We start from the raw sequence: 22,969 nt of genomic DNA, 5'->3' as shown, positions 1-22,969 counted from the left end.
CTAGATTGAAAGTTATCAGTTATAAGTAAATGAAAAGGACTTTAATGCTATGCAAGGCGTCTACGTTTATTTGCTTTGTCTATATGTGGTATTTTAATTGGCAAGGGGAAGTTTACAAAGCGAAAAGCAGCCACCAGTCAAAATTTTATTACTTGTAAAATTGAGGTTTTCCTTGGATAAATATGGTAAATATGGAACCGTATATGCCTTTTAGCCAATGCGGCGATGGCATTTATTGGCAAACAACTGAAAATAAGACAGCGTCTTTAAACGCAAAGTAGTTATTGTGAGAATAACATGTTCAGCAGGTCGAAACTTTCGAAACTGCTTTATAAAATAGATGTTTTTGAAAGTGAAATTAGTCGAACCACATAACAATGTCGACTAGCCTGAGGGTCGTATTTGGTGCGATAGCTTCATTTGCCATCATCAACAATGGGCTTTTGCTGGCTGTTATTTTCAAGAACAGGTCTCTGTTGAGGATGCCATACCACACACTGGTTTTGAGTTTGGCCATCACTGACTTAACTACAGGTAGGTGAACCATTTCTCTTTATCCAACTCTCATTGAAAAGCTAATGACGAGATCTCGAACAGACTTTATGGTTTTGTCGGCCAACGAAAGTCTTGTTTCTGTGTTAAATGATATTGATTCGTGTTTCTACTAATCAATATTAAAAATTAAACTCTGATACTCGATTCGTTAGATTTTATATATCTTTCAGTGTAAAAGTAGTCTCAATTGCACAAGAAAGCGCCCTGTAACGAGAATGTTTAGAAACAATATTTGAAAACTACAGTCCAAATTAACTGAAAAAGTGCGATAATTTCAACGAAAGGCTTGTTAATTTTTACTTATGTCAATGGTTTTCCAAAAGATTGATCAAGTGGTATTTATACAGTAGGCATTAATCTTATATCGCTGCACGTCAAGGCGTCTCTACCGCAATTCAATCGTTTAACTGTTAATAACCAAACTGTTGGTGCATGGAATATTCAAATTAAATGCCTTATTTTCAGGCTGATAAGAATGTCACTTTTTCCGTGAAAAATAGCAGAGATTTTCGAATTGATACTTGCCATTTCCCAATATCTTTTGCCACCTGAAATAATGTAAAGCTACACCAGAATCTGAGACGCGAAAAGCTACAGAACAAGACTTGCGGACACAGGCAAACGTTGAGTTCTTCCTGTAATATTGATGCGTCTCCTAAAATAGGTTCTCTCAATTTTTTTTTGCATCCCAGAGCCACTTTTTAAGCAAAATCCCAGCAACTAATCATTGATTATTTATAAGTGGGAAAAGTGAATGTTCTTGCATTAACAAACGTCGTTACGAAACAGAAAAAAATAAGCATGAAAGAAAGCGAAAACCTTATCGGGCGAAACAACAAGTAAACGCCAACTTTGCCATTTGCGTCTATTTACCACAAATCGACGAGTGCCAAGCAATTGTTTAATTTTTGTTTTAACAGGTGTTTGTTCTCGCGCTTTTTCAATTAGTTTGTTAAACAAATTGGAAAGCTGCTACCGCTATTTATGAAAAGCGAGCATTTATACTAACACGTAAAAACAATATTTTTAGCACAGAGGCAGGAAAACAGGCTTTTATTCCACACAGTTTATCAAACTGCTTTAGCTGTTAGTAAACACGTTAATTATGGGCAGTTCAAATGAAAACCATACCAAATTTGATTTTTAATTAAAACCTATTCCTTTTAAGTTTAGCGCGCAGGATCTTACTTTCGCAAGTTAATTAATATTTTGTTATGAAACGTTTCAAACTTTGCATCGGTACATGGACTTTTACTTGGCATTTAGAAAACTTTTAAATTAATTACCTTTAAAAATATGTCGCTTGCTTCCGATATTCTATAATGATCAAGTATTAAAAAACTGCAGTGCTTAAAAATACTAAAATTGACAAAAATAAATAAATAAATAAATAAATAAAATGAATGGAGATAAAAATTGACAAATTGACTTGCAAGGGTTAGCAATCGAAGGGGCTTACTATCCGGAATTCTCTTAGCGTAGCTAAGGAACCATCATGTTTATTGAGATCATTAATAATTTAATAATAATTTGCTACTTATGTTACGCACATTTGCGGTGCGTAAAGTATTAAAATGCTCGTTTAAATTACAATACAAACAAAGTTCATGAATCTCGAGAATTCAGTGGGGCTATAAAGAAGCGGCAGCTCGTTTGTCATGTGACCCCTTGGTCACCTGACAAGATGCTTTAAATATACACTGCTGGAAGCTCTTAGCGTCCGTCACGTAAGATCTCTTGTTGCCTCTGCATGATGAAACTAGCCTCTTTCAATCTTCGTCCGAAGTCCCCCTGCCCTTAAATAGTACGGTGGTAGCGTTCGATTGTATAACACTACCATACACTAGAAATTTGTAAAGAACACCTGACATGTGACTGTAAACAAGTACGGAGTTCCAACTTAACACAAATCTTACAACATAATAAAAACTCTCTCAGTCCAACCCAAAGATGAGGCCAACAAGGTTAAGCGCGCACGAGTTGCGCGTGATTCTTGCAAGCAGAATTACAGTGCCAAAACCACCAGACCAAAGGGAAACAGGCTGTCGATGTTCAGCTGATCTAAAAAAGGCCGCCACGTCATCATTGCGTTGGTGATGCTCTTAAGACAATAGGAAAAAAATCTTTAGCTTCTTATCAATCTGTTTTTAAGTGCACGCTGTGATTAAAATCATCGTAATAGTAATTCTTTATTTTTAAAAAAAAGGAAAACATAATCCTCCCCATTACGCAAATATAAGACGTGTTTGCTTGCACCACTTTCTTAACCCATAAGAAGTAAAACCAAAACCAGCACGTGTTTGCTTCGAACGAATTTTGCACTGCTTTCGTCTCTTGTAATTTGTCACAGTATTTACTTTGAATTTGGTTTGACGATACACAACTGAGAACCGCTCAAGAGTTAAGACTATGACAATTATAACTCACAAGAAAAACGTCATTTAGCCTTTAAAATGTAATCATGGTGGTATCGTTCAGTCAACTGAATTCAAAGTCTATTTTATGCCCTCGACAGCATTCCTAAGGTCAAATGTCAGATTATCAATAGAATCTTCGTAATTTTGCTTTTATTTAGAATCTTAATATATAATCGGTTTGACATTTGATTCTTTCTTTCAATTTAAAGGAATTGGCATTTTTCTTACTCCGGTGTACGTGTTCGAGCCTGAGTTTATCCCAGTTCCGCCAGGATGGTTTGGCCAGCTCTTCTGCCGAGTGATCTTCTCTATGTATCTCGTGTTCACCTTCGGCATTGTATCCGTGTACACTGTCGCATGTATGGCAATCGACAGGTGGCTGGCTGTGGCTCGTCCAACCAAGTACAAGACAATAATGACAAAGTCTCGCGTTAACATCTGTGTATTGTGCATCTGGGTAATCTCCGTTCTTTTGAACTCACCGCATCTGTTCGAAATGAAAGCAGAGACCGGCCCAGATAACAAACCCCAGTGTATGTGGCTTGTCCTCACCGAGGGAACAACCAGGATGGTTGTGGCGATATTTGAATTCTTAGGCAAGTTTTTTCTACCGCTTCTCACGGCTTCGCTGACTATGGTAAGCCTCCATAGGCGTGTTAAGACCTCGCCAGCTCTCTTTCAGTCAAACAGAGGTAAGGCTGGACTGCGTTTACTGCGCATGTGCATGCTAACAACTCTGATTCTGGGATTGTGTTGGTTTCCAAACCAGTTGTATTATTTGTTGTTTAAATACGACATAACTCAACTGGGCACTCCTATGCATCATTTCACTGTCGTGCTGTGTATGTTCAACTCTTGCATCAACCCTATCATATACTGCATCAGCAACAAAACTTACCGAAGGCACTTTATGCTTCTGCTGTGTCCGCGGTACAGAGAAAGGGTCACTGAGACGGAACTTACTGGTGGCGATCCAGTCAGCACGGCCAATGGCAGAGTCAGCAAAGTTCATCCAGAGCCTCTTCTTACTCTCACGAATACCTCACATGTATAAGCAAACAAGGACATTTCGTAGTGTTTAACCTGTTATATGTAAGTGGGTTTCTGTGAGCAGGCCGCAAGCGCAAGTAAATAGAACTATACTTGCAGCGCAAAAATTTTGGTTTAGCCCTCTCTTGCAAAACAACGGTTAAAGTGTTTTCGAAAATGGCGTATTTTTTTGTCGGGAAGTGCTCAAGAAATAAATAAATAAATAAATAAATAAACAAATAAAACGCAATATATGGAGCTTTTCTCTTAACGTTTCATCCGTCATGTTGATGTTGGTGTATCAGAACAATAGGTTTTTATTTAGTTTCTTTTGTTAGGTGCACCATGTCTTTTGTCATTTGAATCTCTGGGGACTGCGTGGAAACACACTATGGGTACTGTAGATAAATAAATAAATGAAATAAGGAGATCTTGTTGATAATATATCCCTTCCGAGCACCAGCCACAAAACAAACACGAAATGTACTTTGCAACGTAAAAGAGGGGAGGGGAAAAAATGAAATCAAACAACAGCAACAGCAACAACAACAACAACAACAACAACAACAACAAAAAAAAAAAGAAAAAAAAAAAAAAAACAAACAAAAAACACAGTCGCTCTCATCGAAGGGAAAAGTTGGGGCGTTTGAAGCAAATCAAGGGGTTTTGCCTGCTCGTTTGTTTAGATTATCTTTTATTTCATAATTTTACTTCCAACTTAAATAGACAAACAGTTCGTCTTTCGGGCAAGCTACCCTTATTATAACGACTCAAAGTACTCCTTTCTATTTTCTTTGGTAATTTTAGCGGCATAGTATTTTTTTTTTTACATTTTACTTCATTTTGGAGCCACTTCAAAAAGCTTTGGTACATCATGCATTGCTTTAATTATTTATTTGCCATTGCTAACATTTACAACAATAAATGTTACAAAAAGGAAATGATATCGGAAAAAAACTACAGCTCAACGCAATTCACGGAAATAAGAAAAAAAGTATAGGGTGTTTTCACATGACGTCCATGTTGGTGTCCCAAAACAAAGAAATGGCGGCCATGTTGATGTCCAAAACTAAACCTCTGAGAATTGAACTCTACCTTTATGCAAATACTTTCTTTTGTATCAGTAAACCAATATGGCCAGTAGTCACGTGAATGAAAACACTCTATATACGTCTTAAGGAAAGAATAATTGACGAGGAAGCCTAACAAATTGAAACTATAGGTGCTTATAAATTTAGGCTTTCTCGTCATTCGCTGTGTGTTAGAAGTTGAAGCAAGGTTACAACAGGCGACAATATTCAGCTCGTTGAACGACAAGTTGTTTGAGTGATCGCTTAGAAGTACTATTTCCTTAATTAACTGTTATAGCAGCTAACAAAGCCCTAGGCTATCTATCCAAGGTCCGAGACTGTAAATATTGCCTGAACACGAATAAAAAAGTAACCTTTTCTCTCTATGATTGAGAAGGCATGCTTTTAAGAGAAGAAACACCCTACGGCCATATACCGTCACGAAATGATTACTGCAGTGGAAATTGCATTAGGATAACAACATGGTTTCTTCATTCTGAGTACTAGTCCTTACATGCATTATCGTATAATACATGTTCAATGTTCTTTAGACTGGCGTTACCATATAGTTTCTTTCCCCATTTATCCTTAAAAAATTGCCGTTTGCGTTTTCAAGTGTTATTCTACTGTTCACATCCGTTTTAGAATGCTCTACCCTATTCCTTTTCCAAAAGCACAAAATCTTCTTAAACTCGTTTCGATACTTCTTGTTGGTGGCACCATAAATCCACGGGTTCAAACACGAATTGAACATGCTCAAAACGACTGTCACGTGATGCTCGGGCGTGTCTAGCTGAGTGACGTCAAACTTGGACAAAAGGAAGAAGAACTGATTTGGCAACCAGCAAATCCCCAGGAAAAATGCGGTCAAGGCACACATGCGCAATAGGTGCATTAGTGGTCTAGCCCGATGCCTCGTCGCGGGGTTAAATGATAAAATTAACCAGAGATGCAGGAACGTTCCCCATGCAATCGTAAGAGGTATAAGGAACGTGACAGTCACGTGTATGATGACGTAACCTTGAGCAGCCAGTTTGCCTTTGGTTAGAGAGATCCACTTGCAAGAAGTGACCTGAAAACGAAAGCTAACAGTTAGGTCTTGTATGCTACAATCCTGGCCAGTATTTTCTGGGACATACCGTGTACTAAAATAGCGTTGACAGCGTATATTCGTGTTTTGGATATCTGTAACCAGTCACTGTAACTTTGATGGTGCTGTCATTGCCAATTTTTGGAAACCCACCATCACCGACTTCTCCCCCAAACAATGTTGATAGCCACTGGAATCAAACGCACTGCACATAAACACAGCAAGACGGCAACATTGCATGGGGCAGGGAGGGGGGGAGGGGGAGGAGGGGGAAAGCGACAACTATCAGACCGATAGTCCCGAGATAGAAACACTGAGTTGTTTTTATTGTTCACCACCAAATCTTTCTTCCGCACAAAAGCCAGTCTGAGATTGGTTTTTCGATGTTTATAGCTCACGAATTGGAACTTTAAGGGGAAAGATCGAAATAAAGAAGACGAATAAAAAACGTACAGGATAAAAATACATTGAAAGTAACCTGTTTGTTGATGAATTGGAGAAATAAATGAGGTTTCTTGCGGAAAAGTACTATCCAGGAATTTTGTGGGCATGGATACTGTATGTTGTTATGGTACACCACTAAGTTTTCTCTGAGTCGGATTGGTTTAAATTGATCACGTATCGTGATTATCATGTCAAGATCCGCGGAGAGAGCCTATCAGCGCATAATGACCATCGAGCAAAAATAGGATGGATATTACTCGTCTGCCATAAAATATGCTATTTATTCTTCCAATTCATTAACAAACAGGTTGCTTTCATGGCATTTTTAGCCTGTACGTTGTTCATTCTCTTTTGTTTCTAAAGCAATTCTTGTCTTAGGCGATGTGAATTACATCCTCAAGGCAGAAGCCTGTAGATATGCCCAAAGATTTCTTCAGAGTAATAATCTTTTACCATCAATCGATAAGCCAACTAGAGTACACTCGATTGCAAAAACGTTGACAACTAAAAAGCATAAACCGTGAACGATGAGACCCGATGGCTTTATGGGTATAAGTGTACTAAATTTATTTGCATAATATTCTATTCTCGTGAGACGGTTGATAACCAAAATTAGTTGCACGTGGTGAATGATGGAAATTGTCCAAGCTTCTCTTAAAGTGTCCAAGTTGGCCAACAAGGGCCAATTTTTAAACACTACCCACCAATCCGTTGGGTCTCATCGTTCATGGTTTATGCTTTTCAGGGGTCAACGTTTTTGCAATCGAGTGTATACAATAATTCAGCCTTGCTTATAGACAACATGTTTACAAACAAATTAGGCAATTTTTCCTTAAGGAGAAACATAATTTTTGATACTATCGCTACTTGCGTACCAGTGTAATTAGCTTAAAAATTGGTAACCATATAATAAAGATAGGTTTACAGCTTGTATGCCACGTGATTAATTTAAACCAACGAAAGAAACTGTAACTATAAGAGCCAGTAATCAAGAAGCCAGCCAAAGCTTACTTGCTTATATTCAGGGACTATCTATTTAACAACTAGAACGAAAGCTGGCAGATAGTAGGCCAGAGGTGAAGCCCCGAGCCAGCTATCAAAATCGATGCGTCCTCAGTCTACTTGTTTCACCAAAATCAAGTTACTGTTCTACTGACAGAGCTGAAATGCGGTAAGGTGAATTAATAACTGATTATTAAGTGTGTGTTGTGTGTGTGTGTGTTAGTTAGCTACATGAACTAATTTGGGACACTAATACTTACGTTGTTTTTTACTACTGGACGTTTCTCGAACAGCGCCCTTGAATTCATTGCGCAGCAGAGTACCACGATTAACACGAGGCAGAGAATTACTTTTTTCCTCTTGAAGGATGTTTGGTACTTTAAAGGACGATAAATAGCAAACCATCGATCGACCGCTAAGCACATCACCAAGGCGACGGATATCTTGCCCAAGGTAAACAGAAAGTAGTGCGAACTCACAAGACGACAGAAAAACTCCCCTTGGAGTCCGCTAGGGACTGGAAAGTTGTTGTCACCAATGATAAAGGACGGCGTGATTATTAAAAAAATACCTGTAAACAAAGTACATCGTGTTTCTGGAAAATTCTTTGCGGGGCCAGTTTTTTTAAAAGAGTCTAACTTAGGCCGCGGCTTAAGACAGCCAGTGGGCCTCGAAATCTGTTGCTAAGTGGTTTATTTTAAGTAGATAAATAGTTTTCTAGTCTGGGATGCAAGTCTTCTTGTTACCGTCAGCGGCAGCAGACAATATTTAGATATAACTGTTGGCAAAATTGAAAATGGCTTAGAACATGGTTCATTGTTAAACACCGTCTAAACTGTCTTTTAATAACTGATCCTTTTTGTCTTTAAAAATGATTCTTGACAATCAATTTACAACTCATGTATGCAACAATTAGTCAGTAACGTATTGAGAAATGATTATCAGCACAAGGAAATAATAATAATAATAATAATAATAATAATAATAATAATAATAATAATAAAATAATAAATAATAAATTGCATGAGGGTATATATATATTTTTGAGGGTATATATTTTTCATGAGGGTATATATATTTTTATTACATCAGTAGAAATTGTTCTTTTATCTTCTGAACCAAACCCATATGAATTAGCTTTTATATATGAGATGTTGATATTTTACAATTTTATGACAGCAAACTGTAAAATCACTCAGGTTTTAATACAATCAAACTGTATCTAGTAGATTTTATTCTTGTAAATAATAAAGTTATCATTCCATTAAAATTAAAAAAATAAAAATACTACTACTACTACTACTACTACTACTACTACTACTACTACTAATAATAATAATAATAATAATAATAATAATAATAACGATAGTGGTAGTAGACCATTTTCACTGTCATTACAAACACTCACTGCCTTTGCTGAATTAAGATATGGGAGGCGAGACTTTGCAAAGAAAGAAGGTCGTAAGACGGAGAAAGGAAAGGTACAACGCGTTGCCGAAGGAGGGGTGGGTGGGTAAAAAACATTCTAAAATCCCAGAACGGCGTAACTTGGCGAGAAGGACCAAAGAGCAGGAACAGAATGCTTAAATAGGCAGATGAAGTCCCACGAGACACGGTTGGCATTGACTCTAAAACACCGAAGCATTACAAACATGCTAGCGTTGCGCGCAGGCTAGTTTCGTGGTTATTTAGACAGTGAGAATAGTGACAGGGATAGTGATGATGATAATGTTAATAATAATGATAATAATAAAATTTAGCATACCGGTAAGGGTATCCACGATGGCAAGAGCGAAGATCATCAAATTGTACGAGTTTCTCAAGTTGTTTCTGCTCTTTAAGATGACTGTACATACCACGCTATTGCCAAGCAGAGAAAGGAAAGCGATTATTCCAAATATGACCCTCAGTGTCAGATGTGAATCGCTGACGCCGATGTTGTTTTGTGTAGGGGTAACGGCAGTGCTGTTTATTGCTTTTGAAGGGTGGGACATTATGTCCGCCAATTTAATGCCTCAACTGTAAAAGAACACAGAGTGAGTTTCTAAGAAGTGACCTCGTAGGTAATTCAGCATTAAGGTACTCAATATTATATGTTCCTTTTTTTGTCAACCCAAATGCAAATCCAAGTGATCTAGTTTCTGAATTCTGATTTAGATGGCAAATTAAATTAGCTGAGAGGATTTCTCATAACCTGACCGAAAAAAAAAGTCAAATTGATCTGTCGGTTTTAATTGCAGCTTTCATTTCGCCAAGAGAGTGCGATCTTAAACAGCGGAAAACAACGAAAGGACTGTAGCTTGGTTTATTACCTAGTAACCTTAATTTCCATGGTCGCACTTCAGGATTTCATGTTCAAATTTCATGTAAAAATGGGAACAATCCTTGAAAGTGTAAACACCCACATCACAGAAACTGGTATTGCATGCTCAGCAGCTTAACTGATAACTTTCATTTGAATCATCAAACTACAGCCTACTTTTGTAGGCGTATGTTCAAATCCCACGCCTGACTCCAAAAATGGGACGTGGATCTTTCCCTTGAGCGGCGAGACTAAACAAACAACTGTACAGAACCCTTCCCGCAAACCCACAACATACTAAAAAACTAAGTAACACTACAAATTAATAAGTTTAGAATACATAAACGGGAAGTTACACAATAAACGGGAACTTAAAAACAAACTATTTCTTCTAAACCTGATTAATTGCTTCAAAACTAAATTACTTTTGCAATCTTACGTAAGCTATTGTAAGCTATCATGATACAAAATGTTCGCTGCTGCACAACGTTCAGTTTCTTCAAACCAAAGCAGTCTACTAACCAACTTTCTGCGTTTCACCAAACGACTTTTTTCTTTCTTGCCACGTGCTTTTCAGTCTTTGTTAAACTTCTCTTATGTTCCTCGCCCTCGACTTCTCTTCTTCTGTTTCACTGAACGTTTCCTTTACCAATCGCGTCCACTCTTTTGCACGGTCGCCATCGACAAATGGGTTTTGTCGAAGAACAAATGCGGCTGTCCCGCCCACCAGAAAGACTTTAAGCGGTGAATTTAATTTTCTTCCTCTTCTCTTTCTTACAACTGTACCAACAACAACAACCAACAACCTAACCTCAATTTATATACTCTTATACAATTACGACATTGAATAATTTACAAAGAAGATTCTAGAATAACGCTTACTGCAAAATGTACAATAAATGCTGATTACACTACAAGATATGAAGTACACGGTAATGGATATAATAATGGTTAATTAGGCTACATTGAAATTTACAATACTACACAAATTCCTAAGACAATAAGTACTAATGCATACTAGTGTCATTTTCGTTACTGATAAGAAACTACGATAACGTGAATTAAGACTGTAAAAATAATTAACAATATTCCTAACGAATTACAGATAACGAAAAGAAACGATTAAATATCTGCATGCAAAAGGAACACACACATATAAAAAGACAATGGAAACATGAACAATGAGAATTTTGTGACAACGATTTCATCGTGGGAATCAAAAGTTAGATTTTGACCTTAACAGAAAAAGAAACGAATTCATGATCAGAAAGGGCAATATCATAAAACCAAAGTCTGACACTGGAAAGCCTCTTCCTACTTTTTCGACAGTAAATAAGTTGTGGTATCAAAATTGGTTCCACGAAGAAACAAATAACCAAAATAAATAACCAAACAAACCAGAAATAAAAAAAATAATAAGAAGAAGAAATAAGCGAGTAAGTAAGAAAGTAAGACATTTTAATTTTATGCTAGTAAATTGAACAACTGTAATTGACCAGATTAATTCAGTTGATAAGGACTGAACCAGTGCTTGTAGAGCTTTGAATCTGCAACCTCTGCATAAAAAAAACTGGTCAGCGGCTAAGAAAAAAGCATGGTGGACAGCGTTCTCGTACCCAGGGTCCTCAGGCTCTTTGGCCAGCGGTTTGTCGCCAGGAGAGACTCTGGAGTACTGGAATTTTATTACCGTAGCATTTCTGTGGTAAAACAATGGAAGCCGTTGCGGGGAAGCCGATCAAAAAATTTAGCTTTTTTTCGAATTCTCCAGAGTCTCTCCTGGCGACCAACCGCTGGCCAAAGAACCTGAGGACTCTGGGTACGAGATTGGGTGAACAGTGAACTCGTTGCAATGTGATGGACCTATCTCGTTACATGACTGCTTTAATGAAATTCTTCCAGCGTCTTTATTACCATAAAATTAGAAAGAAATGTTTTATCTTGCTTCGTGGAGTAACTTCAAAGCGATAGTTACCTCAGTCATTATTGATTTGTTGCCAACATTCGTTGATAACATGTTCGATGGAATATGGCCATGTTAGTCAAATGTAATAACTTGTACCTTTCACTTGTGGAACAGAAACTTATTTTTGCAATGAACTTCACATAAGGCAAGAGAACAAATAATGATTGTTGTTATTGTTGTTGTTATTTTCGCAAACTATGGATGAAACTTTCCACTTATACAGCTGCAACTCCTGCAAAATTTACGATCACGCCTCTGGGTTTCGAGCACACCCCTGAGTGCCAAAAGTTTGAATCATAAAATTTTAAGAAAGTTAAATTCTCCGCTTGTTTTTGAAAATTTTTCCCTACTTGCTAAGAGAAATTGATTGGGCGTTATCAGCGAAATCAAAGTTTTTTTTTTTAGATGAAAATTAAATGTGAGGATCTTAGAGATAGTCGCACTTAATCGTTAGCCGGACGTCTAGGCGTGAATACAGAACTGGTTTTGTAAAAAACTGATGGACAGCTACGAACGTCTAGAAGTTATATAAGTAACAGTGCTTTAAAAGATTTTGCGTTAACATCCATCATTGAAGACACAAAACAAAGTAGAAAAGTTGGATTTTTGTTTCAATGTCAACTCAGATAACTAAGGATTTGAAAAAAAAAAAATCGAAAAAATCAACATTTTGATGATAAATGACGGAAACTGAAAAGCAATGTCTTTAGATTAAGTTGACAACTGGTAATTACTGCAGGAAATGAAAAACACGTCATTTAGTTATCAATTGTAAGTAATTTAAGAACAACTTTAATGCCATGCATGACATATGCGTATATTTGCTGTGTCCATCTTTGTCTTTTATTAATTGACAGAGAAAGTCAAAGTTTAATTTAATTTAATTTCTTGTACAATTGAGGTTTTCGTTGGGTAAATATTGAACGCTTTATGCTTTTTAGCCAATACGGTGATGGCATATATTGGAAAATAACTGGAAATAAGACAGCGTCTTTAAACTAAAGTAGTTATTGGGCATTACATTTTCAGCAGGCTGTCAATGCTTACAAATGTTTGGTATATCAAGTTGATAACTGCAGGTAAATTGGCCACCGTAAATAAGTTTCTTTTTTTTTTTTTGTTTCTTTTATCTTACACGGAGATATTAGCCTTTTTCTGGTTACCTTATAATTCGTGTTGAAATAAAGTTCATGTATGTTTGTATGTATGTGTTCCCTTCGAAAGAGCGAATACTCTTGACGTCACAGCCCTTCGCTCTGACGAAGGGCTACGGTGGCCAATCAAATCTGTTGATAATCCAAATCAAATCTGTTGATAATCCAAACATTCGTTTCTACGTCCCTCCGACACCGCCCCGCAGTTTCTTCGGTTACTAACCCCTTCATCAATTTGTCAATGCCTACAGATTAACACCTCAATCGCTTTCGAAGCTGAGTTCGAGAAATTCCCAGTAGCTTCTTAAAATAGATGTTTTTGAAAGTGAAATAAGTCGAACCACTTAGCAATGTTAACCAGCCTGAGGGTCGTATTTGGTGCGATAGCTTCATTTGCCATCATCAACAATGGGCTTTTGCTGGCTGTTATTTTCAAGAACAGGTCGCTGTTAAGGATGCCATACAACACACTGGTTTTGAGTTTGGCTATCACTGACTTAACTACAGGTAGGTGCAGTATTTCTCTTTATCCAACTCTCAATAAAAGCTAATGCGGAGATCTCGGACAGCTTTCATAGTTTTGCCGTCGAATGGAAATGCCGTTTCTCTGTTAAATAATATTGATTCCTGTTTCCACTACTAAGCGAAAATAGAATCCTGATTTACATACAGTTCGTTAGATTTTATATATCTTTTGTTTTATCTTATCTCATTGTAAAAATAGTTTCAAGTGTAGGAAAGCGTCTTGTAACGAGGATGATTAGAAAAAAGGAAAACAAATATAGTCCTAAACAAAACGCGTGCTTATTTCCACGAACTCCTTTGTAATTTTTGCTAATTTCAAGGGTTTCGAAAACATTGATCCAGTGTCATTTATACAGTAAGCATTAATCTTATATCGCTGTCAAAGCGTCTTTGCGGGAATCGATTTACCTATTAATCACCTGTACTGTTGGTGTACGGAATATTCAAATTAAGTGTCTTGTTTTCAGTCTGACAAAAAAGTCACTTTCTCCACGTACAATAGCAAAGTGTTTTCAATTGATATTTTGGGAGATATGATTCCGTTCCATAATTTTTTCTCTCACCACCTGAAATAATGTATAGCTAACCCAGAATCTAAGGCGCGACAAGGCTACAGAACAAGACATGCGGACACAGACAAACGATGAGTGCTTCCTATAATATTGATGCGTCTCCTAAAATAGGTTGTCTCAAAGTAATATTTTTTTTGCAGCCCAGAACCGCTATTTGAGTAAAATGCCAGCGACCATCTTGTCATTGACTATTGTTATTATTATTATAACTGGGACAAGTCAATGTTCTTGCATTGTAAACGGTTGTTACGAAACAGAAATAGAAAAGCGTGTGAAACAAAATGAAAACCTCGTCGGGCAAAGCAACAAGTGAATGATAAATTTCGCCCTTTATGTCGGTTTACTACACATCGACGAGTTCCAATCAATTGCTCCCATCGATTTACCAGTTCTATCCTTAATTTGTGACCCTCTTTGGGAAAACGGACACTAACGCTTTTCCGTTAAACGGTCAATAAAAACGGCTGTAAACTGATACTAAACGGTTAACTCAAGCGTTTAAACGGTTTCCAAAACCGTTTAAACGGATAGCAAAAAATTTAAACGGTTGACCAAAGTCCAAAAACGGATAGCTTAAAGCGTTAAACGGTCAAGCAAAAAAATAAACGGTTAGCTTGAAGCGTTAAACGGTTGACCAAAGTCCAAAAACGGATAGCTCAAACCGTTAAACGGTTGACCAAAGTCCAAAAACGGATAGCTCACACCGTTAAACGGTTGATCGAAGTCTAAAAACGGACAGCTTAAACCGTTCAACGATTGACTCGGAGGGATCGCTTGAGGAAAAGCTATCAGTCTTACAATGTTTAACGAATAACTTTGAGCGTCAACATGGAGTATAATTGGTAGATAATAACTGGGATACATTCTGAGAACGAAAAAAGTACTGTCGTATCTGATGAACTTTAGCCCGGACTTTAGTTGGGTTACTTTAAAATTTATTTATGCGCTTGCTTTCTCGCTTGTGTATTCTATTTCTGGGTAAACTATGAAACTACATCACGCGTAAACAGTATTTTTGAAATTTGAACGAAGTTTTGAATATCGTCAGTGAGATTTCAGAGTTCAATTTCTCTTTATTTATTTCATCATTAAGTGTACATTAAATTTATAAATACATTGAATATATAAATACAGAGAAATGCAACTTCTTTTACTAAATACACTGGACCGCGGGTAGCAAAAGCTAATCCCGTAAAATAAATTAAATTTCCCCAGTTTATTGACAGCAAAAAGCTATGAATTTTTATTTGCGTTTCAACTTTAAGTATTTAAAAAATAGCAATTGTTTTCAAACTTTTCCAGCTAAGCATCTTTTTCGGAAAAATTTTCAGAGCAGTCTTTAAGACTCCGTTAAAATACAGGACATCGAAAAGAGAAATTCGAATTTTCATTTCATTTTCTAAACTACTGGCCGTGCGTGACTTAGACTGACTGTGACAGGTGTTTGCTCTCGGGCTTTTTCAATTAGTTTGGTAGAAGAAAATTGGAAAGGTGCTAACGCTGTCTTTGAGAAGCGACCACACGCCTGCGCTAATACAACACGTACAAACAATATTTTAAGCAAAGAAGTGGCGAAATAGGCTTTTATCCCACGAAGTTTAATTGATCAAACTGTTTAAGCTGTTTCGCCAACTATGGGCAGTTCAAATGGAAACCATTTCAAATTTGAATATAAATTAGTAAACCTATTCCCCTTAGGTCAGCGCTCAGAATCTTAATTTCGCAAGTTAGTTAATATTTTGTTCTGAAAAGTTCGAACTTTGCATGGATACACGGAATTTTTACTTAGCATCGAGTCTTCTGAAAAATTATGTTGCTTTGTTCTAATATTCTATTATGAAGAAGTGTCGAAAACTGCAGTGCTTAAAGATACTAAAATTGAAACAACAACAGACTGTGGCGACTCAATTTAGTCTTAAAATCATTCAAGGAAGTCGCTTGGCGTAATTCTAAGGGTGAACGGTTCCACAACTGAGCTCCACTGTATGAGAAACTTCTGTTTAAATAAGCAGTGTGGGATTGTGGAAGAGTTAGCCTTTTTTCAGTATTCCTTTAATTAAAGGAATACACATTATCGCTAAAAACAAAACATGACATTACATACTCTGGTGTCATCCCATTTAAGGTTTTGTACATCATAATAGATTTCTTGTCTAATCTTTGATGACAGAATTTTCGCCACCCTAGTGCTGGAACAAAACATTCAATTTACTATCTAGCCTCGGTATTAGACTTTCGGAGGGGTTCTTCCCCCTCCCCCATCCCCTTAGGAAGGCCTGATACTCAGGTTAATTACTATCATAACCAGCACACATTGAAAAGTAGGCTGCGCGATTTTGAAGCTTTTGAAGCTCATCAGAAAGGCCTTTGTTGCAGTTTTCTCACACCTCATTACAAAAGTTTTGATCTCTGGTTGCCCGTGTGTGACGAAAATAGCGTCTTTCACTACTGCTCTAGAATAAGACGGTGGTATTGTTCGATTGAATAAGACTACCATACACCAGCTATTTGTAAGAACAACTGGCACGCGGCCTTAAAACAGTAAGGAGTTCCATGTTAACACAAATCCTACCACACTGAAATCTCTCTCAGTGCACCCCAAAGATAAGGCCAACAAGGTTAAGGGTACAAGGATACACGACTTGTATGTGATCAGTGTTGCAAGCAACATTACAGGGACAAAACCACCAGGCCCCTGGGAAACAGGCTGTCGGAACATCGAATCCACCTCCATTTTATGCCCTAGCCCGACCAAAGGCCATATGTTGGATCCTCAATACAATCTACATAATTTTGCTTTTATTCGAAATCTCAGTATATGTTTGGTCTGACATTTTATTCTTCCTTTCAATTCAAAGGAATTGGTATCATTCTTACTCCCGTGTACGTTGTTGGATCTGAGTCAATTCCAGTTCCACCAGGTGGGTTTGGCCAGCTCTTCTGTCGGGTGATATTCTCTCAGTATCTGGTATTTACTCTAGGCATTGTATCCGTGTACACTGTCGCATGTATGGCAATCGACAGGTGGCTGGCCGTGGCTCGTGCAACAAAGTACAAGACAATAATGACAAAGTCTCGTGTTAACATCTGTGTATTGTGCATCTGGGTAATCTCCATTCTTTTGAACACACCGCATCTGTTCGAAATGAAAGCAGCGACCGGCCCAGATAACAAACCCCAGTGTATGTGGATTGTCCTCACCGAAGGAACAACCAGGATGGTTGTGGCGATATTTGAATTCTTGGGCAAGTTTTTTCTACCGCTTCTCACGGCTTCACTGACTATGGTAAGCCTCCATAGGCGTGTTAAGACCTCGCCAGCTCTCTTTCAATCAAACAGAGGTAAGGCTGGACTACGTTTACTGCGCATGTGCATGCTAACAACTCTGATTCTGGGAGTGTGTTGGTTTCCAAACCAGTTGTATTATTTGTTGTTTAAATACGACATAACTCAACTGGGCACTCCTATGCATCATTTCACTGTCGTGCTGTGTATGTTCAACTCTTGCATCAACCCTATCATATACTGCATCAGCAACAAAACTTACCGAAGGCACTTTGTGCTTCTGCTTTGTCCGCGGTACAGAGTAAGCCTCACGGCGATGGAACTTACTGGCAGCGATCCAGTCAGCACGGCCAATGGCAGAGTCAGCAGAGTTTACCCAGAGCCTGTTGTTAGTATTTCGAAAGCGTCACATATATAAGTTGTCAACTGGAAAGATAAAACATTGTTATATTGATAATTGTCTCTTACTAAACAAATCGTACAAAGGAATAGGCCATTTCTGAGTTGCTTTATAAGGCTTAGTATTAAACTTGTTATATGTCAGTGGGTTTCTGTTGGCAGGCATATGAACGTAAATAAAACTAAACTTGTTATGAAAAGATTTGGGTTTTGCCTTCGTTTTCAAAATAATGGTGAAAGTGTTTCGAAAATGAGGTATTATTTATTATGTAAGAACATCAAAGTTAACATCTGGGGTTAGCCCTATCGAGAACATTTCCAGATTCATGCAATAGCCAATTTTAATTTAATATAAATTCAGGTTAATGTAGTAACCATGGAAAGGAGATTAGAGAAGTTATGTGAGCTTAAACAGATCTGTCACACTCTCTGATTGCAAGGCAAACGCTCTCCTTTGCTACGTCCAAAGGTCAAACTCACCCCCATGTGCCAGGCATGTTATGTTCTGGACCAAAAAAATTGCAGCTTTTCTACTGTGTCAATCAAGACCACGCGTGTTCATCTACGTGTCCTGTTTGTGGTCACATTTTTTTGATCTTTCAAAGCGTTGGTCACAAAATTATCACCCACCTACCCCCTTGTTTTCTTAGCACGATTCTTCCAGGCTGTTTACAGATTCTGTTCAAGTATAAGTAAAAAACCTTATTTCTAAACTCCTTCACGCGATTACTGTATTGTTAATGTTAATCATTGGTATAATTATACCGTACTTTCTTCTCTTTGGACTTCCAGTCCTACGAATTGTCGTTTATATTTTGCATTATATCTGTACTTTGCTTATCCCCGATGCAGAGGAAAGTTTTTATTTTTCTATTTTTAATATTCCTTTATTTAAAATAAAAATTAGCGAAAAGAGACAACGTTCCGAAGACATCCTGGCTTTATTTTCATTTATTAAATAAATTTATAGCTACATATATTAAACCAATTAAACGTAAAGTTAACATGTAAATACATATATATGGCACAACTACTACGTACCACGAGGTGACATAGTGGTCACATGTTGTAATTATTCAGTTATTGCCATTGTCCTAGTGTTGTATTCCTACATTGAAACGTAACGAGAAAAGTGACGGAGGCATCTTTTCCGACACTCATTTAGTTTCAACCTTGTATTGTCTCATGACCTTGGACGTGTACCTTTGATTTACATTTATAAATATAGCTCCTCAGAAATAAAAAAAAACATAGTTAAAATTAAACTAGCCGAACGATCTCGGTTGTATCATAACCAGGGTCAGTATTTCTCTCAGTCCTGAATTAAAGTTAAACCATTGAACGATGTTATTGATGAACTGTTGCGTGAACTGACAATGTGTGGCTTATCGAGTCTAGTTTGCTACATGCAGTATAAACACTCATCGTCAGCCTTTATTTCATATCTGAAAAGTTCTTTCCTGGTCACCATTATTCTATCCAATAATTTAAAGTTAGACTTGGAGTGAAGAACTGTACCGTGAGATACCTTCTTGCAATTAGCTTAACGTTCCCGTTAGCCAGGAAAGTTAACAAATGCGAAATAAGAACGGAGAAATTAAACTTTCTCAAACTTTTCTGATTCGAACTGTGCGCGAAACCAGTGACGAGATCGTGAATTTTACCGCTGTTAGTCCTGGAGAATACAGATCACTTAAACCCTCCGTAAATTCACTAGTTATAAACCATGACCCTTCATGTTAATAGTTTGATGAATTGCAATCATCAGCTTTAATTACTGTAATAAATCTGAGGGCACAAAGTTTACGTTCTTAGCACTTATCGCAACATGCCATTTAGCCCTAGTTCAGTGGAAGAAATTGCAAAACTGGCTCGTACTCACAGGGTCCTTTTCAGATGAAAATTGAATATGACAACCTAAGAGAGAGTCCCTCTTATTTTTGAACGAATTGTCCTCTATAATCATTTGAATCATTGCCTTAATTTGCTCACTTTATGAGGGTAAGGCAATCATAAATCCTGTCTGGAAATAACCTTTTCACTAGCAATATATATATTTTCTATATTTTTTGACTGCCAATTCCTGCTGGGGGCTCGGAAAGTTTTTCCCAGAATATTCATCGTGTACATATCATTTTTTTCTTAGCATTGGCTGGTTCGCTAAGTAGGCAATTATTGTTCCAAAGCTTTATTTTTCTCTTCAAACCATGGCAAATTTACCGCTCACGAAAGTATTCTTCCACTGACCGTTCTTAATAAAGAAACTAATAAAAGTAAACTTACCGGAGAAATGCCGAGGTCCGTATGGTGATAAATGTCACATAACTTGAATTTTCTTTTATGTGGAATACCTATTCAAATAAAGTTAATAGTCAAAAGACTGTGCTGAAAAAGTGGAGAAATGATTTTATCGAAACATCGGCGTAGATAAATCACTAGAATCGGCTGCCGTTACGAAACTGACACAGGTTATATCTGATAGCCAAGCCTATTTTCGTGCAATCAAGGCTTCGGAATGCTAATTTCATTTATCACTCTCGAAAAAAGCAAATGAATTCCAATTTCCTTTGCGGTGTTCATCATTGCTATTTTTCTGCTATTCTGTATTTTTTCAAAAGGTTTGTCATTGTATAAACGAGAAAGAAAAAAAAGAAAAAAAGAAAAAAATCTCCTCTTACAGATTTATGTTTGGTTCTCGGAGTATTTGGTCGATAAAGCACGAACTTGGGACCAAAATATCATCATTGTATTTCGACGAATTTCCAAATAACATGAAAACTAACTCTCGGAAAATATCTTTCTGGTCCCTGCAAAAGTTTCTTTTGAAGTTCTTTTTTTGCTCTTTGTTTTGTTTTGTTTTGTTGTTTTGTTGTTGTTGTCCATTTTTGTTTTTCGGAAAAACAAAGCGGCTCGTGACGCATCAAACATTGTTCAAAAGTGTTTACGCTTTAAGTCAATTTTCAATCCAAATTTAGCCTTTACAAGAGAACTCTTCCAAACCTAGCAATAAGGCACATCTGTCCGTAGAAGTGCCGAACATCTGTTTTTCGATTTAGGGAATCGTGACAAAGATTTCGCGATTTTTTTTTAAGCCGTGTGGCTATTTTCCCAGATTAGTTACTGCGGAATTTTTCCATATCGACGAAGCCTCCTGGTTGTTCCCGAGTAAGGGTCAATACTAGTTTTGACTATGCTCCCAAATAACATTCAGTTTCAACTCAGACTAGCGGTTCATAGCATGTTTGGATTTGCAAGCAAACTTGATAAAGGAAAGCTATCCGCTGTTGTCATTTGTCATTAACTAATTAACATAAATAATAATTTATCGGCCACTATTAATGACAAAAAAAAACCATTCTTAATATACAAAGTAATAATTGTCACTTATCAGAGAAATGGGCTCCGTAGTCCGTACGGTGATAAATGTTACATAACTTGAATATTCTTCCGAAAATGTTGACGCATCTAATGATGGTTTGTGAGGAATATCTATTGAAATAAAGTTGACAATCAAAAGATTGTGTCAGTGAGAAAGTAAAGAAATGACTTAATAGAAACATCGGCGTAGGTAAATTACTAGAATCGGTTGTCGTTAGGAAACTGATTCGGGTTATATCTGATACCCAAGCAAGTTTTCCTGCAATCAATCAAGGCGTGGCAATGCTAATTTAATTTATCACTCTCGAGAAATTTCCGAAAAGATATAATATTGGTAAGCAAGGGAATGAATTCCAATTTCCTTACTGTATTGGCCATTTTTTATTTTCGCGTCACTCTAACCGTATTTTTCCAAAGGGTTTGTCATTGCATAAAAAAAGGAAACAATCCCCTCTTAACTATCCGGATATTTAGTTCTCGGAGTATTTTCTCTGATCACTCACGCATTTCGCAAACGCGTGTTGTTGTTTAAATTCTCACGGAACCTCAAACTTTGCCCGCAATTTCTGAAATTTCTTCAAGCTAAAATCACCTCCTAAATTTTAAATGCCAGTTCCCTGTCATTTTTATTGAATAATCTATTATTTATTTATTTATTTATTTTTTTGCCATATATGATGAGGCTCATACTGATCTATTTTTTTTCGCTGGTGGATGTGGCCGATAAAGCACAAACTTATGAACAAAAAGTCCATAATTGAATTTCAACGAATATCCAACACCAACATGGAAACTACCTCTCGGAAAATATTTTCTAGTCCTGGTCAAAGTGTCATTTGAAGTTCGGTTTTTCGCTCTTTGTTTATTTTTTTTTGTTATTATTGTTTTTTTTTCTTTCTCGGAAAAACCAAACGGCTTTTTACTATTTCGTACAGAGGGAAATACGCGAAAGAGGTTTTCAGTAAAAAAAAAAAAAATCGTAGCTGACCTTCTTCCGCCACTTTTAACCACATATTTACCCCTTGCCCCCCCCCCCCCCCCCCCCTTCCCCCACCCACTCACTGCTCGCAAAGAGAAGGGGACGTAGTTCCCGGTGTTGTGGTCTGGTCTTTGTGCGTATATTCCGGGTCCGCAGTAATTGGCCTTCGCTGTTGCGGTATCCCTGTTCATGTCTATTAGACAAAGCTAATAAATGTAAATGTAAACAAAACTAGATTAGTTTTTCCATGTTGTTAAAGCTTGGCCTGGCCTGTCGCTAAACTAAACGCTTCTTTTTCTCCAGAATTAAAATCCGAATTTCTGAGGCGCGCAATGTCTTAACGAACAGCAATTCCACCGAAAAGAACTTTTGGGTGCTTCTGACAATTTGCTAACTCGCACTAATCACTGGTTTTTCAAATTACCACGCGCAGTGAAACTCTACTTCATCCGCCTCTTTTCAAGAAGAAGGGTGTTGAGAATGATGATTATTCTAGAAAGTGACGCAGGCATACTCGGAAAAAAGAAATCCGAGTGCTCTTATCAGGAGTCGAACCTAAGACCTTCCGATTACTAGTTCGGATGCTCTACCACTGAGCTACAGGAGACTCGAGTCTCCTGTAGCTCAGTGGTAGAGCATCCGAACTAGTAATCGGAAGGTCTTAGGTTCGACTCCTGATAAGAGCACTCGGATTTCTTTTTTCCGAGTATGCCTGCGTCACTTTCTAGAATAATCATCATTCTCATTTATTCACCAGGCTGGAAATATACCATCACATTTCTTTCAAGAAGGGTGTTGTTGGTAA

The 22,969-nt window shown here is 37.4% G+C and overlaps 2 protein-coding genes and 1 pseudogene across 3 annotated transcripts; 2 read left to right on the top strand and 1 right to left on the bottom strand.

Moving 5' to 3' along the window:
- Positions 1–210: 210 nt before the first annotated feature.
- LOC146469632 (allatostatin-A receptor-like) lies at positions 211–4,245 on the top strand. Its single transcript, XM_085123033.1, has 2 exons — positions 211–534; positions 3,182–4,245. Exons 1-2 carry the CDS (start codon positions 378–380, stop codon positions 4,024–4,026), a joined length of 1,002 nt encoding a protein of 333 aa, XP_084979159.1. The 5' UTR covers positions 211–377; the 3' UTR covers positions 4,027–4,245.
- A 1,348-nt stretch (positions 4,246–5,593) lies between these two features.
- Positions 5,594–9,601, bottom strand: LOC146469631 (allatostatin-A receptor-like; annotated as a pseudogene). The gene is made up of 3 exons (XR_014867177.1): positions 9,373–9,601; positions 7,868–8,178; positions 5,594–6,143 (listed from the first exon to the last, which is right to left on the bottom strand). The product of XR_014867177.1 is annotated as an allatostatin-A receptor-like (transcript).
- A 3,655-nt stretch (positions 9,602–13,256) lies between these two features.
- LOC146469630 (allatostatin-A receptor-like) lies at positions 13,257–19,154 on the top strand. The gene is made up of 2 exons (XM_085123065.1): positions 13,257–13,533; positions 16,982–19,154. The coding sequence occupies exons 1-2, from the start codon at positions 13,377–13,379 to the stop codon at positions 17,824–17,826; spliced, it is 1,002 nt and encodes a 333-aa protein (XP_084979191.1). The 5' UTR covers positions 13,257–13,376; the 3' UTR covers positions 17,827–19,154.
- The last annotated feature ends 3,815 nt before the right edge of the window (positions 19,155–22,969 follow it).

Source organism: Pavona decussata, unplaced genomic scaffold (genome assembly GCF_977016875.1).
Source record: "Pavona decussata unplaced genomic scaffold, jaPavDecu1.1 SCAFFOLD_121, whole genome shotgun sequence".
Taxonomy (NCBI): Eukaryota; Metazoa; Cnidaria; class Anthozoa; order Scleractinia; family Agariciidae; genus Pavona; species Pavona decussata.
This window is presented reverse-complemented; position numbering and strand designations above follow the sequence as displayed.

Bases quoted from the DNA above. Each gene is read 5' to 3' on its own strand.
- LOC146469632 (XM_085123033.1), top strand. From the start codon at position 378: ATGTCGACTAGCCTGAGGGTCGTATTTGGTGCGATAGCTTCATTTGCC. The intron at 535-3,181 runs GTAGGTGAACCA...TTCAATTTAAAG, and splicing joins CATCACTGACTTAACTACAG to GAATTGGCATTTTTCTTACT.
- LOC146469630 (XM_085123065.1), top strand. From the start codon at position 13,377: ATGTTAACCAGCCTGAGGGTCGTATTTGGTGCGATAGCTTCATTTGCC. The intron at 13,534-16,981 runs GTAGGTGCAGTA...TTCAATTCAAAG, and splicing joins TATCACTGACTTAACTACAG to GAATTGGTATCATTCTTACT.